A 16,155-nucleotide genomic window follows, 5' to 3' on the forward strand; every position below is an offset into this window, starting at 1 on the left:
TCAGTAAAAAAAAATACATGTTTAGAGGAAATCTATTGTCATCAGGCTGATTCTAGCACTAAGGTATTGTTCTGGTAATTGTGAAATACATCATCATGCAAGCCTTACAAAGAAATGTCTGGTGATTAAAACTGGGACTTTTTTTTGGTTTTTGGTTTCATGTGAAATCATTTGTTTTTAAGGATTAAAAAAAAGCTGCTATACAATTGTGGATTTGAGAACAGTATCAAAAAGGGGCATGCTGATCTAATATTGGTTTTGGTCCAATACTGGCCAGAATAAATGGACTGAATCTAAGAAAAAATTATATTCAGGTACAACCCATTATCCTGCAACATCACATTAATCAGTTTGGTTCAATCTTATTTTCAAAGGGTCATTGTGGCTGCAGGTTTTCATTCCAAACAACCAGAAGCACACCTGAATCCATTTGTTTAATCACTCGGTCAGTCTGCTGACCACATGTTCTCCTGCTTGGCTGAAATGAAAACCTGCAGCCACACCGGCCCTTTGTGGATAAATGTTAAACCCTAGAATGCTAGCCAAGCCTGCATGCCAGTATTATTATAGGTTTCATAGGAAAGTACTACAGAATATTTGTTTCACAGTTTGAGCATAATGTTACTTAGATGGTCAGTAAAGTGAACTCAGACTAATGTAATATTAACTGCTTAGCTCTGAATGGTATATTTTTTGATGGATACAGTTTGCATTATCAAGATCCTAATTGGACATAAAAAAGGAATATCATGCCTAATTCTAGTATCAAACCATGTTATGTTGTATGGAGATCATGTGATCACATCTAAGGGAGTGTGAATATTCTCAACTAGTGTTAATAACACACTCTATCCAGACTATTAAGGTTCAGAGTAATAAACTGACTGTCATAATTCCTTCCTACAGCTTTATATACCCAAACCCTGAAAGAAAATTAAATGCTTTTGCTGCCCCCTTGTGTCGATTTCACCGGGCAGTTTTGGGATAGCAAATTCAGTGCAAATGCACATTTTACCTGTACCTACTGAAAGAAGCTACTCTTGGTGTGTTTAATGAAAACATAAAGCCAGTGCCCTAAAATAATGCACAAATGAACTTTTCAGAAGACATGTTATTTTATTACAGTCTCACTGAGTATAATGCTCGAAATGTACGAACTCTAACAAATATAGTATAAAACTTTTTAAAAGTACAAATAACAGACAGCATGTAAACATCAAGACAATACAAAAGACACAGTTTATCATGGAAGTAATTGCAAGTTACGTGATGTTATGTATAAAGTACAGTATTAAGTATGAAAAATGGTCTCTGAAGGAGACATCAGTCAGAATCAATCCCAAAGTTTGGTGGGACATATCTAGTGTTTAACTGTTTATTACAGAAAAATGATTTTTATAGAAAAGAAAATCCAGGTCCTTATTAACAGAGGCTGTCATCCATTAAACATTTATAAAAACAAGTCTTAGAAACAGAGGCCCAAAAGTGGCCTTGATACTGTCCACACGGCTGTGAGCCTGCATAAATTTGAGACCTTGGCTTTAACTACAAAACATAACATTTAGGATGAAACAACATATAAAAAAGTACTGTGCGTGAGTCAACTGACCCTAGCATGAGACAGAGGTAAGATGTAAAATGTGCTACATGCACGAAAACATACAACAACAAAGAGGAACAAGTAGGCAACAATAGACAAAGGGAAACAAACTCAGAAATGGCCAGGCTGAAATTCTGCTGAGTGCTACAATATGCTTCAGTATGCTTTCTTTGGGCATGTGTTTCCAATATGCCCTGTGCTTTCTAGGGGTAGATGGGGAGGGGGACAGGATTTGGGAGATGGTTCTGATGCTGATGCGAGATCAGCGAACCTGTTTGAGTTTGTCGATATGGAAGGTGAGTTTGAGGGCAGGACCGAGCTTCAGGCCCATGTATTTCATCATCATGTCACTGCGCAGCAAGAGGAGGGCCTTTCCATCAATCTCCTGTAACATACAAATATAAAACAAATCAGCTTTACAATACAATTAAACTCTAGTGAAACACAAACATGTTCAGATGCATATTAGTATCGTTGCTATAGATTTCTGTACATACATGCTTGCGGAAAAGGTCTGCATGCGAGCCTAGCTGAGGGTCCACATCTCGAATAAACTGCATGACGTCTTCCACTGTCCACAGGTTGGGGTCCTGGCCACTGGGTCGTGGGCTCTCCCTGGAGCTCAGGAAGCGCTCTGAACCTGCGGAGAGAATAAATAAGAGGCAATTCAGAACCTTTATTCAAACATATTGGTACAAGGATAACATATGAAAAACAAACAAAAAAACATATACAGTGACAAGCTGAAGAAAAAAAAGGGTGTAAGAAAGTACCACTGTCAAAGTGCACGTAGACTTTCCCTCAATATGTAAATAACTATTAACACTTACAATCAGAAAAGTCAGATGACCCTGAAATAATCAAATCAATTCTGTAAAAAAGTGAGATTAGTGGCATTACAAAAAATGCCACTGTCCCAATACTCACTATCGTGATTGTATGTTATTTGTCCAAAGATGCCCAGCTGTGTGCAAAAGTCAAATCAAATCAAATTTATTTGTACAGCACTTTTTACAACATCAGATCTGAACATATAATGCAAACCTCCAGTACATACACCTCCAGAGTACATAAATGCAAAATGCATTGCACTGCATTTGTAAGACAGTGTACTGTAAAACCTGTAAAAGTGTTCGTACCCACCTGCAGAGCCCAGGCGATGAAGCCGGCTGGGGGAACTACTGCTTTGAGAAAGAGGGTGCAGACTCAGATTCTTACTAGGGGAGAGTGGTGTTTTTTCCAAGTGCTCTGAGCCTCCATTCTCCACTGGAAATGGCTCTGTCCAAAAACACACACAAATCAATCTTAGTAAGTGTGTGTAGGCTTTACACAGTACATACTGGAATAAAAAGTAATAGAGAGTAATACAAGCAGGCACCACCAGACAGACCCAGTTACAGAAGAATGTATGTAAGGTAATGAGGGGAATACCTTCAGAGGAAAGGCGATGGGTTTTTGTGATTTTGTGGGGCAGCAGGCTGCTGTTGTATGATTCCTGAATAGATCTTTTAGTACCTCGGCCAGGCCCTGAATTCAGGTCTCTTCGCTCTGGCCAGCAAGGAAGACAAAAACAAACAAGATAAGAACAAAAATGTCAATGTCAACTTAGGAGCATCTGGTAATACAGCTGGAGATATCTGGAGATATTAGTGCCAACGGATAGCAACCAACTATGTACTATATGTAACAAAATTAATATAAACAAGTGATAATTTACTTGGAAAATACTTACAAATAATAAATAATACAATGCTATACAGTGTCTACTGATCTGAAACCTATACAACTTCTTCCCTGTGTATGTTACTAAGACTTTTTGGCCTTTGGCCAACACCAATTTATGGACTTTGCACAAAGAAACAAGTAAATTTAGTAGTAAGTGTGTAATGGAACATAGCGTGTGCATATGTGTTTATGAGACCTCACCTGTGTAAGTATGGCTGTCATAGTGGACCCCTCCCAGAGGCACAGGCTGGCTGCCAAACAGAGGATCGCAGTGCAGGTTGTGGCAGAGCTTCTCCAGGAAGCGCAGCACATATGTCACACTGTTTACTGCTGGTAAGGTCAACGTGTGCTGCTGCTGGTCAAAGTGTGCTGCAGAAAAAAATAACAGAGATTAGATTTCAAGTCACTGTAAACTTCATGTTTTCACTTTACACTCAGCTTAAGAAATAATAAAAACAAGAACACTTATCTAATTCAAAAAGAACCTAAAACTATTCAAATATTATTAATGTCCCCTTTGTGGAAAATACTCAGCATGCTAAACGTGATTGTGTGAGTGGATTTCACATCTGCTCCTCCATGTTTCTGTACTGTTTTTTAACCTTTTCTCGCCAGCAGTGTTTTGCAAGGATTTCTCCACAGTGTGTACATATATTAACAACTTATTTTAGGTATAAGGGGAAAATAAAGAAGCTAGGTGGACAAGAGCATGTGTGTGTGTGAGCATACCAACCTGAGATAAGCTCCCCCCCATGCCCTGGTTTGAGGCAGCTGAAGACAGTATTCTGGTTGTGGGCACAGTCCACACAGGCCTGTACACACTGCTGCAGCACAGAGGATGCCCGACCAGGGCCAAAGTGGTCAGGCAGAGCCTGCACACGCCGTGGGTCAAAGTGAGGACCAACCTTCCCTTGCTTGTTCAGGTACACACAAACTGGAACACACAAACACAGCTTGCTTATCAGCAGTTCATTATTCACTGTTGATTCTGCTCTTATTGTGGGCAAATAATGTATGGAAACAAATCAACAGTAGTAATAATAAATCCAGAAGACACCTCTACCACTAGACTAGATATAGGTTACACACCTGTTGGAGCCTGTAGGGCAGAGCTGGGTATGGTAGCATTATCCAAAGGCACAGAGCTGGTGTCTGGTTCTGGAGTGCTGCTCGTGGGGGAATTGGGCACTGGGTCCGGTACCACACGTGGTTTCCTCTGTTTTATGAAAAGGATGTAATCAGATTTTAATAATAATAAAAACACTCACACATACGCACATGTCAAACAAATGATGAATACATTATTAAATTATTTATTAAGTGAGAAAGACCTTGCTGCCAGGTTTGGGACCTCTCTTTTTTGGAATCTTGATGGGCTCCATCTCCTGCTGCTGCAGTCTTTGAGTCCAGCTGGCTGGCAGTCGGCCTCTGGGTCTACCAGGACCTGCCATCGCTCCCTCCAGCCATGCAGACTGCTTAGCCCAGCCTAGCTACAACACACACATAGACAGATATAAGATATTGTTCTGGTATAGCATTCATATCTGAGACAAAATAAATAGACTGAAGCTTGAAAACTGCACCAATTGCAAATAACTGCCCCAAAGACTCTTGTCCATGGTGTACCTTGCTTCCAGGTTTGGGTCCTCTCTTCTTGGGGACTTTTACTGGTTCAAGTGCTTTTTCAGGCTGGTCTACCTCAAGCCCCACAGTGGCTGGGGTGCCTTTTTGGCCCCAGGCGCTGGTCAGCTTAGTTTTCCTGCGGCCAGGTTTTCGTCCCTTCTGGGCTGGAGGCTTGGTTGACGTAGGGGGCATACCTGCACCCTCCACACCTCCGTCAGGCAGGGAGCTCAAAGCACCCAGCTGCTTCGGTAACCCCACTGAGAAAAGAGAGAAGAAGAATACATCTAGAATGACTAGGCAGCAAAAATGGCTGTGACAGATTACAGTCACATTAACAGATAGATAGATATGTAGATAGATGCCAAGAGAGACGAAAGGGCAAAACAGTCAAACATCTGTAGTGACAACTCAGTGGAATGGGGGGTGGAGATATATTAGTGTGAGGTATGAAAAACTTCTAAGGTTGTGGGCTTAATGGAAAAAACAAAAGAGAAATCCACATCAGAACAACAAACATCAATATTAAAATTTATGTAACAAAAATAAATGTGAGAGGCAAACTAAAAGTCCCTTACAGAAACAAACAGCATTAAGACAAAATTAAGACTGTCTCACAATTGTCTCCTTTTTTCTTTTTTGTTGATTAAAAAAAATGAGGAGATCTGAGATGTAAAAACCATGATCCAAACCAAACTGGGATTTTTGTGATCTATTAGAGGTGCCCATTTCCACTGCTGTATAAAGTAAGCTCTGGTATACTCATATTCATTAGTAGATTAATACACTGATTTCATACAAACAATATAAAGGCACATTTAACAACCTTGTTTATGTCCATCACAATCTCTTCTGGCTCAATAAAAATATATGTATCCTTGGGTAAGCTGTACCGTGATCTCTGAGGTAACACTTCAGAAGCAAACCTCTCAGTGACAAGACAAGCATCTTAGCAATGGCCACAACAAACCTGCAGCAGACAACAGCACTGCAGGGCTTTTGTTTTCAAAGCCAGTGACCCATTTTACTTTGAGCCACTGAACAAAGACACAAGTTGTGTTACTTTCCTGCTGCCAGTGCCCCCTTCAGCACAGGGTGAATGAGTTTGAGAGAGAGATAGAGTGAGCAAGAGTGAGATATACGAGGAAAAACTAGACACGTAGAGCAAGGTTACTTGGCATAAATAAAAAATAATAATTACTTAATGATAATAATAAGAAACACATTGTACAAGATTTTGTGCAAAATGTAAAACAATTATAGTACAATTGGAAAAATAAATAACACTGAAAAGAAAATATATAAACTGCTAGAGAGCTCTCTCACCCTTCCTCTGTCACACAAACACACACATCCTTCAGATTACACAGTGCAGGAGTTGTACGCACCTGTGCAGGCAGCCAGTTCTGCAGTTCAGACCAAGAGGAGAAGCACCGCTCTTCTCACAACCCAAAGTTAGAGAGAGAGGGCACACACACTCACACACACTGAGGCTGTCTGCAAAATGGTCTGACCTAAAGCTGTGTGTATGCGTGAGTGCAAGTGTGTGATTGGGGTGTTTCAGGCTCTACTTACTTCCTTCCTGCCCTCAGTTTCGATCTACTCGTAAAAACCTTGCAAAACAAAGCCAGGAGAAGGTGATGGTCTAATGGTTAGTCATTTTGCCCCGTAGTCCAGGGAGAAATTCATTCACACCAGCAATGTGCCAACTATGTGCCAATGCAGTGATGCAAAGCACTTGGTACAGTGGATTTCCAACAGCTGGCAAACTGCTAGTTTTCTTTCTCCAGCATCTATACCCCACCAGGGGCCCCTTCACACACACACACACACACACTCAATTTGCATGCCGCCCACACTGTGTACTTCCAAGAGTACAACTCTGAAGCCTTGTGTGATCATACACACTTGAGATAAAAACAACAAAGGTAAATATATTCAGCATACACAGATATGATTGTTCTGTCCTTATCAGTTAATTTGGGATTAGTCCATATAAAAGACAATGTTGATTATTTAAATTTGTCGACTACAAATTTCATTGTCGACTAATCATTCATTCGTAACAGTACCGCATTACACAAAGTGTTGGGGACAGAAGCGCAATGGGAGATGGGTAAATGGCTCACTCACACAGTTTACACTCAACTTAATCTGTGTCTCCAGAAGTGCCCTTACAAAACAGATTACATATTTACTCACTAAATATCAGTACTTTCCACATTTAAAAAACATCCAGACATTCAAATGCCTTTTAAATCTGATGTTCAGCTTTTTCTATTGTATTTAAAGATGGAGGACATGGCAGAAATAATCGTTGACTAATCGATTAATCGTAAAAATAATCATCCATTATTAGATTAGTCGACAATCAAAGTATTCATTAGCTGCAGTCCTACAGTTAATCAAGAGTTTTTTTTTTAAATATGAATTTTAACATGTAACATTTTGGTTCCCAAGTGGTGCAGATGTCTAGATGCCATCATAAACTGTGTGCCATCATAAACTGTGTCTGTTCAATCCCTGATGATGCCTTGTTCATCCTGTTTCCATTTGATGCATCATTTGTAAAAAAATAATGTTAAGTATACACAAAAACCATAGAGACAGCTTAGAGGCAACACTCAGCAGCAAAAAATAACAGTTTTAAAAAAAGGCTGTAGGAAATATTGTCACAATGTATTTAATTTACTCCTATCTTGGAATACACTATTGTTGTTGCATTTTCAACTCTATCCAAAAGATTATTCCTCAAGTGATTACATTGTGTAACTCCATATGTTATTTATGGTCAGTGTCTGCTCTGCCCGCTAGTGGAAGCCTCTGGTTCCACACGTTCTACATTTTTACACTGTGCAGTCAGATGTCTACATAAGAAAGCATGACTAAACAACAGGTATATCTCTAGCCTCTAGCTTGCAGTTAGTAGTGTTCTCCTCCAAGCATATTTAGCTGTGCAACAAAGCTGCACTAGTAGAAGTTTGAAAGATACAGTTGGCTGGCTTACTTTGCCTTTTAGCACCGGTAATATTATGTAATGGGGAGGCCTAGCTACTGGCTGGGGAATTAGAAAAAAAACAACAAAAAAGAAAACATAAAAAAATAAAAATAGTTTAAGAACTAAATTTGTAGAAAATAAATATACACATGGCATTTTAAATAAAACACTACATTGCAAAAATATGTATGTATCCATTATGCTTTGTTTTTTACTTTACGAGAGCAAAAAGAGGATTTAAAATATGCATCAATGTCATGCAGACAGCAGCATTTACTGACTCACTGCACTGCACACTCTCTACTACACTACTATCTCACTTCATTGCTCTCTCTCACATGCACATACACACAAACAAAGAGTATCTAGGTGTTCTAATTGAATCTACAATGTTGTGCATTCAGTGTATTGTCCAAAAAACAAAACCAGTACACTGCTTACCACAATTAGGTCCATTTCAGTATGATGTGAAGTCCTTGTCTTTTTGGTAATTGCTTTCCATGAGTCCCTCCATCTCTCTCTCTCTCTCTCTCTCTCTGCTAAAACCTGATGGCCCCTTTGACTCACTTTCACCTTCTTGTCTACAGTACCACCCAAGAAATTGAGCCACTCCTTCTTTTACTTCCTTTATATCTGACATGACACAGTACACCCTCATGAATCTGTAACCCTCTCACTCTCTCTTCCTTTTATCCGCCTCTTCACTCTATTCTCTCAATATCTGGGAAGATCCCGGCAGCAGGTGCCAAGGTGAGGCCCACTACTGGGTACTAAATTTCAAAGCAGGGTTTTGGCGCCACCTGGGCAGGTGCCAAGAATTAAGACAGCAAAAAAATACAGAGCTTAACCTGCTTTTGTTTGCATAACCATCCCTACTGAGCAAAAAAGATTTGTACTAGATTTTGTAGAATTAATGTCATGATTTAATTCTAATCAGCACCCAAAAGCATTAGTGAGGTCAGAATGTTGGATGATTACCACCCAACCTAACTCGCACCTCGCCAATATTTATGGCAATATTCTGATGGGTAGACAAAGTAGTACTGTATCTTCAGTAGCAGATTTTTTAAAAACTGCTATTCCAATAGTCCCCTATACACAGGATAGTGTTTCTTTCAGAATGTGCTGTTCTTTATCCAATTAAATTAGGACTACTTATCGTTGCTGACCAGTGAAAAACATATCTTTATTTTTGCAGGTGTTTAGTTTAATACATATTCTGAACATACAAACTGTCCCTTACACTGTGTCAAATTTTATTGATGAATGGATGAATAGAAATTCTTCAAACTTACCTGAAATGAACTCTTTTTACATTGGCATACTCTTTGTACTAAAATAATGTTGGTCAGCATACTTTAAACAACTGACTATAGTTGACTATATTATATTATATATTTATTATATGCTCTAAAATGTATGATGTTTATCAGGTTAACAAAACTAATGATATAATATTGTAAGATTGCCCACCCCTAGTCAAAATTCAGGCAAACAGAAGTGTCAATGTCAATTTTAACCCTTACGTTATATTTTAGCTCTAAAAGTAATCTTTAACAGTCTCATTTTCAGATTTAATAAACAGTCTCTTTATGTTTTGCCCTTAGTTTGACATAAGGGTACAAACTAGTGAATCACTGAAAGGAACAAGTGACTCATAGAGACATTGCAGCAATATGACCCACCCATATATATAGGCTACTTTTTCTTAACACTTCTTTCTGCTAAGCTTTAGCATCTTTAAACCTTTCGCTTCAACGATGGCCGAAGATATTTACACGTAACAACTGTGAAGCGTTTTAGGGCTCAGCCTATTCAAGTTAAAGCTAGAGGGAGCACTGTGTGGGTGTGGAGAGCATAGCTGCATTGCCAGGGAAGCCCTTACTTTACTTTACTACCCTAAAGCTGCTCTGTGCATCATGTACTTTACACTGGTAACATAATATTTATGTTTTAATTCAAAAGCCTATTTTAGCTGTTTTGAAGCTAATGCTAGTGTAGTTGGCTAGTTGTCAATAAACTCTGCTGTGAAATTTATCTTGAGCCACTTTATCAAGTGTTCGTAATGAGCAAGAGTCATACGCTTTAAGAGTGTGTTCCGGACTGACTGATAAATTCCAAGGCTCTCATTTACAGAGATAGGATTCCTTGGTTAAGAATTCTACTTTTTAAAACACTTGGCATTTTGATGTATATTTTACAATTTAATGTATGAATTACAGAACAGAATGAATGCTAGCAAATGGGCCATGCGCTTGAATATATGTCACTAGTTTACACAGAAATAGACATATAACATACAACACTGACAGACCTTTAGTTCCAGGTGGCTGCAGGTTGTCTCCGGTGAGTGAGCACCAGCCCACTGGAAAGATGTCTCTGGAGTCGTAACGGCAATAGTAGTCAAAGGCACCCCTCCAGCCATCGAAGGTGACCTGCACCTCCACGCCTCGCAGGGCCCCCACTGTGGCGGGGCAAATAAAGTGTGGGTTCTTCCTATCCACCGCCTCTAGCTTCATACCCACTTGGAAACAGTTCTGCTCTGGAGAGGGAGGCTCCTGCTGAGGAACCAAAAGAAGAGCAGAGAAAGAGAAATAAGACAGAGAAACAAACAATAAAAGAAATTGTGTCAAACCTCCTTACAGAAAAAAATTAAAATGTGTGGCCATGAGTCAAAAAATGAATACCTTTGTCATATATTTACTGATTCATTAATCCCTACTTACGTTATTTTCTTAAAAACTGACAGGTCTTGTGTGTTTTTTCTAGTATGCAGTACTATGTAAGTAGGGTTGCAGCGGTAACCGGTTTCACGGTATACCATGGTATTAAAATGCACGGTTATCATACCGTGTGTGTTTGCTTATTACCGGTAAAACGCAAGCCAGCGGAGAAACTCACCCGCGCATGCGCAACTCTGCTCCGCTTCAGCTCCTCAGCACACAGCGTTGAGAACAGCAGAAAGTGCATCAGACTAAACATTATCTCCGTCCGCCTTAAAAAAGGCTAAACTAAAATCAGCAGTGTGGGACTATTTCGGATATTCGCCAAACGCACCCGAGGATGGTTATCTGGTTTGTAATCAATGTGGCCATAAAAACACAGCTAAAGGTGGACATACGTCAAACCTGTTCTCCCATCTCCGAGAACACCACCCCGCTGTGCATCGCAAAGTATGTGTTTAGTTTATAATTTTAATCTGAACCTAAATAAAACCTCTTTGTAGTCGTGCACAACCCATGTGGGAAGCGCCCGCAAAAGCGCGGAGTTATCCGAAATTTGGGCACGCAGGTACAGGCGTGAAGTGCGTGCTACGATGGATGCACGTGTCCGTGCATAGGGCCGGACTGGATGTGAAAGACGCCATTCATTTACATGCGTTCATTTTCAAATCCTGACGAGCCTGTTTTTCATATGTTAAAACCAGACTCGCTGTGAAAGCCTTAAAATAGAAATCTCTTAAAATAGAATATATTATATATTTATATATATATATATTTATATACACTCTTAATGCCCTTAAGAGTAGTGGAAAAAACTAATTTCCTTCACCTGATGGTGTACAGCTTATTTTTTTTAAGGAGACATTAAATTATAATTGTTCCAGGTTTCTACAATAAATAGTTAATTGAACAAAAAACCTTTGTTGTAATTTCTTTAAGGGTCAGTTTAATAATATATGTAACAAACTGTGATACCGTGATAACCATGATACCGCGGTATTTTCTGAGACGGTTATCATACCGTGAAAATCTCATACCGTTGCAACCCTATATGTAAGTACTAATGTGGTCCAGCTATACTAAACTAATACATCAAAAGGCAAATGTGAATCTTTTAACTTTCTAGCCCAAAAAATGCTTGTTGTTTGGATTCTCAGACAGGTACCTTGTGAAAGATGCGTGGTGGTGCCATCTCAGCACCGTTGAGTGTTTTCAGTAAGAACATAGGCCAGGATGATGCGTTCAGACGGAACCCTAAAAAACATAATTAAATACAGCACAAAAATAATTTCCTCAATGTTGAACTTAAAACGTGTGTGTTAATGTTGTAACATTCCCTAATTATTGGCTAAATTAAATGAACATGTGGCTAGCAAAGAACTACAATAGACATGTGCTATTAAAATTCCTGGTCTCTCAGCTTGGCAAGCAGTGACTCCCAGAGGCAGGGAAACAAGAGGATTATAACAGAGCGGGCAACTTGTTAATTGTTTCCTAAAAACAGTATTTGCACACCATAATTACTGACTGCAACTACATTTTTAACAGTTTTCTTAATAAATATTGTAAAATAGCAAATAACAAAAATGTAAATATTTGTGTTATATAACTGTGTGCAAATACGTGTGTTCTCCTCACCCAAGGGTGGCTGCAACATGCCTCCACTCTTCTCACAGCTGCCAATGGGCTGGATCTCAGACGAATCTACCAGGCGCCAGAAGTCGTTCTTGTTGTCGCTGCCATCCAGGCGTAACCTAAGGCGTGAGCCGGTCAGTCCCACAACCGTGGCAATACAGGTCGATGTGGTGTTCCTGGGATCCTGAGCCTCCAGCTTCATCCCTGCCTTGAATTCATTTACTGGGGGTGTAGTGCTCTGTGGAAGATGAAACTACTGCTATTACTTTTGCATGATGCTGAAAAGTCTTCTTACAAAAGGTTTCTTACACAAAAAGTGAGCTTGCTACTCAGCTCAGCTGTCTAACTTGTTCACCTGAAGCCTGTTGTTTACTGTGTTTGTGAATATGAGAAGGGTACTTACTTGTTTGAAACAATGGGCAGGAGCAGCTATTGCACCAGTCTCTTTCAGATACTTCTCCCAGCTGAAATGCCCTGAAAAGGAACAGTAAGGAAAGATGTCCTTTTCTAAAACTCTTCTAATTAAATGCACTGCAGTATTCAGAGCTATTTTTGAAAAAAAAAAAACTAAAGCTAGTAGAGCAGTAAAATTCAAACAAGTATGAACCTGTGGTTATCAAGGTACCTTGATACTGCAATGGAACACGTGACGGCCGCCCACTGCGAGGATGTTTGATACGCTTGGCATCTTTCCATTCAAGAGCTAATGAAAGAAAGAAAATAAATTTTGTTGTAAAAAAACAAACAAAAAAAAACAAACAATGCTTACTTGGGAAAGTGAATGACTTACAGTGTAAGAAACAACAGAGCACAGAGGACTGAAAAATAATATTTCTCAATAAATGCATGTGGCACCTTACCTTTGTGTAGCACAGGTTTTCTCATCCTGCTGTATTTAAGTTTGCCTTTTAAGAAGAACACAGATTTTTTTTACAGAGTATTAGTGGAACTCTATATACTGCTACAAATACATAAGCCTGACCTTGAACTAAAAGATTTAGAAAAAACAAACAAACACAGGCTATTTCTTTGTGATACTGTAAAATTGTATACTGTATAATTAATTACAGAGACAGCTAGTTAATGAAAAGGTCATCTTCATTGGAGACACACTAGCTCTGGACAATGGTAAAAAAAATGGTAAAAAAAAAAAAAAAATGTTGCATTACAATTTACAAAGACATTTACATGGTACACAATATTTATTGCAACATTTTGTAGCAGCAGATTTTAATGCACCATTATGTTGCATTTTGTCTTAAAATAACAGCTTCACAATCATGCTAATGATTTGCTGGCTTGCAATATGGAGAACAGTGCTCTCATCATTGCAATCATAATGCTAAGTAACTCAAAGTATCTGTCTAATATAAACTGCTTTGGTATATCTTTGTAATAAACTGTGGTTTTATTCTATACTTACAGTCCTCATGCTAATTTTTACTAATTGTTCATTTTTTTTTCAGCTCCATGCAAATCTAAAATTCTCACTCTTCTCATTTTTCATGACATATGTAGCAGAAGAATCTGCCCAATATCATTTATTTTTTTTCCCAATATTTGATACACAGAGTTCATTATTAATATCATGATATGATAGATCGATCATTAATTCATATTGGGGATATCGGGTAAAAAATCCATTTGTATTATTTCCATATATATATATATATGAATCAGTGTATGTATATGCATATACATACACTGATTGTATACGTTTCAGTAAAATTAACATTGTTGTTTTATGCTATAAACTAGTCATTTTAACTAAAGAGTCCTCTCTTAACTAAGGGAACAATTAATTCTAGAGAACTAAAGGAAACAATTAATTCTAGAGAACTAAAGGAAACAATTAATTCTAGAGATCTGGCTGTAAAATTGAGGGAGCAGTTCATTTAATTGAAATAATGTATAAATGTCTTATTTCTACTATAGTACTGTAGGTGCTCCATACACATCAGCTTAGAACAGAGCAAAATATATCTGTCATATATCCAACAACAACAATGTAATTTCCCCCAAACACTCTTCACCTAAGGGCAGCGGGGTCAGACTGTGGGGTCAGGGTGAAGAGGAAAACGGTTTATCATCATTAACAGAGGTTAGATACGCAATTAACGAACAGCTACGATACAGAAGTAAGACAAAATAGACCAGCTTTTCTTCTACAAAGAGTGTAAGTTAATAAAGCAGATAGACAGGCTTAGAAAAAAGGCAGCTCTAGGTAAAATAGAGCTTCAGCATATGTTTAACGGCACTGATATCTGATACGTCTATAGCGATAGTAACCCTGATTATTAAGGGTTGATTACTAGGTTGTCTAGTTCAGGAAAAGATAAAATATTGAGGAGTTAGAGAAACAGTGATAACCTGCACGCTTACCTCAGGTCTGCATTAGTGTCTTGGTAAACGGTTCCTCCAGTTAGACTGTTGTTTTCTTCTTTCTTTCAAAAGAAGTGCGCCTTTTTGCGCCAAGAGGATGGCGTGAAAAAGCAGGCGACCAGTCCCTCCTCCTTCCCCTGCCTTCGCAAAATGACAGCGGCAGCAACGTTATTTTCCTGGGACACAGAGAGCTAACAGCACCACACACTCGGGGGACAGCTAGAGATAGTAGCCAGCAGGTTTAACTACCTAACTTGAGCAATACACGAAAACAAAACTGACCACCAGAGACAGAGATATGTGTACAGAGCGTAGCGATAATACTTAGCTAACATTAGCTAGCTAAATAGCCCAGCTATGCGAGGCGAGGAGATAACCTAGCTACAGCGAACGGTACCCGTGTCCTATGGTAGCTGGCTAGCTAGCTTAGCCTAACAAATCCAGGTCCTGAAAATATGAATCCGTGCCAGGATTTTGTTTAGACTGTCTGAACGGACTTGAGCAGCTGGGGTAGTCCAGACAGGTCAGACTGAAAACCTGGGGCGGGCCAGTAGTAGAACTTTCTGGACCAGTGTTACTTAACTGTATAGCTAACGCTAGCTGTATAACCATTAAAGCTAATATTCTAAAGTGCTGCTCCATTCACCCCAACAGCAAGCTAGACCGTTAGTTAATTATGGGTTTCAGAAATGTTCAGTTAAATGGTACAGCTGTATGTGTGTATATGTAGGTAACTTATATATGCGTGTCCGTGGATGGATGTGTGCTGGTCCACAAGCTAGGCTAGACAGGCTAAAAACAACAGCAATGTCTATCAGCTTAGCTTAGCAACCGATAATAGCAACGTGTAGCCACTTCAGTCAGCTGTCTTTTACACAGCTCAATAAAGCTCAGATCACACACCCAGTGTTTGTCTCTATTTGAACATCTGCGTGTAAACACGGCTGTTTACCTTATTCGCAAAGATTTGTGTTAATTTCTCAAACGTGATGCGAGTCCGCCATGTTTTGTAGTGCGCATGTCTGGATTCAGTGAGGGGCGGGAGAGACCCTTTGACACACAGCAAAAAAATGCTTAACTGAAAATAGTCTGTAGTAGCTACAAACAGGTAACGTTATAAGCACTAGAGACAAAAAAATCAATAAAAGTGCTTTAAAAACTGCTCTATTAAAAGTGATTTGAGTAGGAGTTGAAGTTTTCTTTAAGCACCATACTTATGATGAAGTGTATCTCCACTATAAATCAGACTTCCCAAGTCTCCCAAAAGTTGTGAGAGTCTACCGCATATTAGAGGTGGGCGGATCCATCCAAATATCGATAATATCGATACCAACGCTGGTATTGGTATTGAGCAATACTCGTGTAAAAATATCGATATTCAAGCTTTTTTCTCTGCCGCACGCACTGACTGCTTCGCACGAGATTCACCACAGTCTACTCTCTGGTCTCTTGTTGTTGCACATGCGTCACAT

General features: G+C 39.1%; 1 protein-coding gene across 5 annotated transcripts; it reads right to left on the reverse strand.

Annotated features, from left to right (window-relative positions):
* Window positions 1–1,093: 1,093 nt before the first annotated feature.
* On the reverse strand, window positions 1,094–16,155 carry LOC103036967 (Scm polycomb group protein homolog 1). 5 transcript variants are annotated; one of them, XM_049480511.1, is made up of 17 exons: window positions 15,636–16,151; window positions 14,684–14,824; window positions 13,162–13,206; window positions 12,909–13,004; window positions 12,705–12,775; window positions 12,305–12,539; window positions 11,832–11,920; window positions 10,258–10,501; window positions 4,952–5,205; window positions 4,657–4,815; window positions 4,415–4,541; window positions 4,059–4,259; window positions 3,527–3,694; window positions 3,032–3,148; window positions 2,744–2,878; window positions 2,098–2,240; window positions 1,094–1,985 (listed from the first exon to the last, which is right to left on the reverse strand). In XM_049480511.1, exons 3-17 carry the CDS (start codon window positions 13,184–13,186, stop codon window positions 1,863–1,865), a joined length of 2,187 nt encoding a protein of 728 aa, XP_049336468.1. In that variant the 5' UTR covers window positions 13,187–13,206; window positions 14,684–14,824; window positions 15,636–16,151; the 3' UTR covers window positions 1,094–1,862. The 5 variants fall into 5 exon arrangements, with proteins under 5 accessions (XP_049336468.1, XP_049336469.1, XP_049336467.1 ...); XM_049480512.1 differs by having other exon boundaries at window positions 10,258–10,504; window positions 12,927–13,004; window positions 15,636–15,849; XM_049480510.1 differs by having other exon boundaries at window positions 10,258–10,504; window positions 15,636–15,849.

This window comes from Astyanax mexicanus, chromosome 6, assembly GCF_023375975.1.
Source record: "Astyanax mexicanus isolate ESR-SI-001 chromosome 6, AstMex3_surface, whole genome shotgun sequence".
In the NCBI taxonomy this organism is placed as follows: domain Eukaryota; kingdom Metazoa; phylum Chordata; class Actinopteri; order Characiformes; family Acestrorhamphidae; genus Astyanax; species Astyanax mexicanus.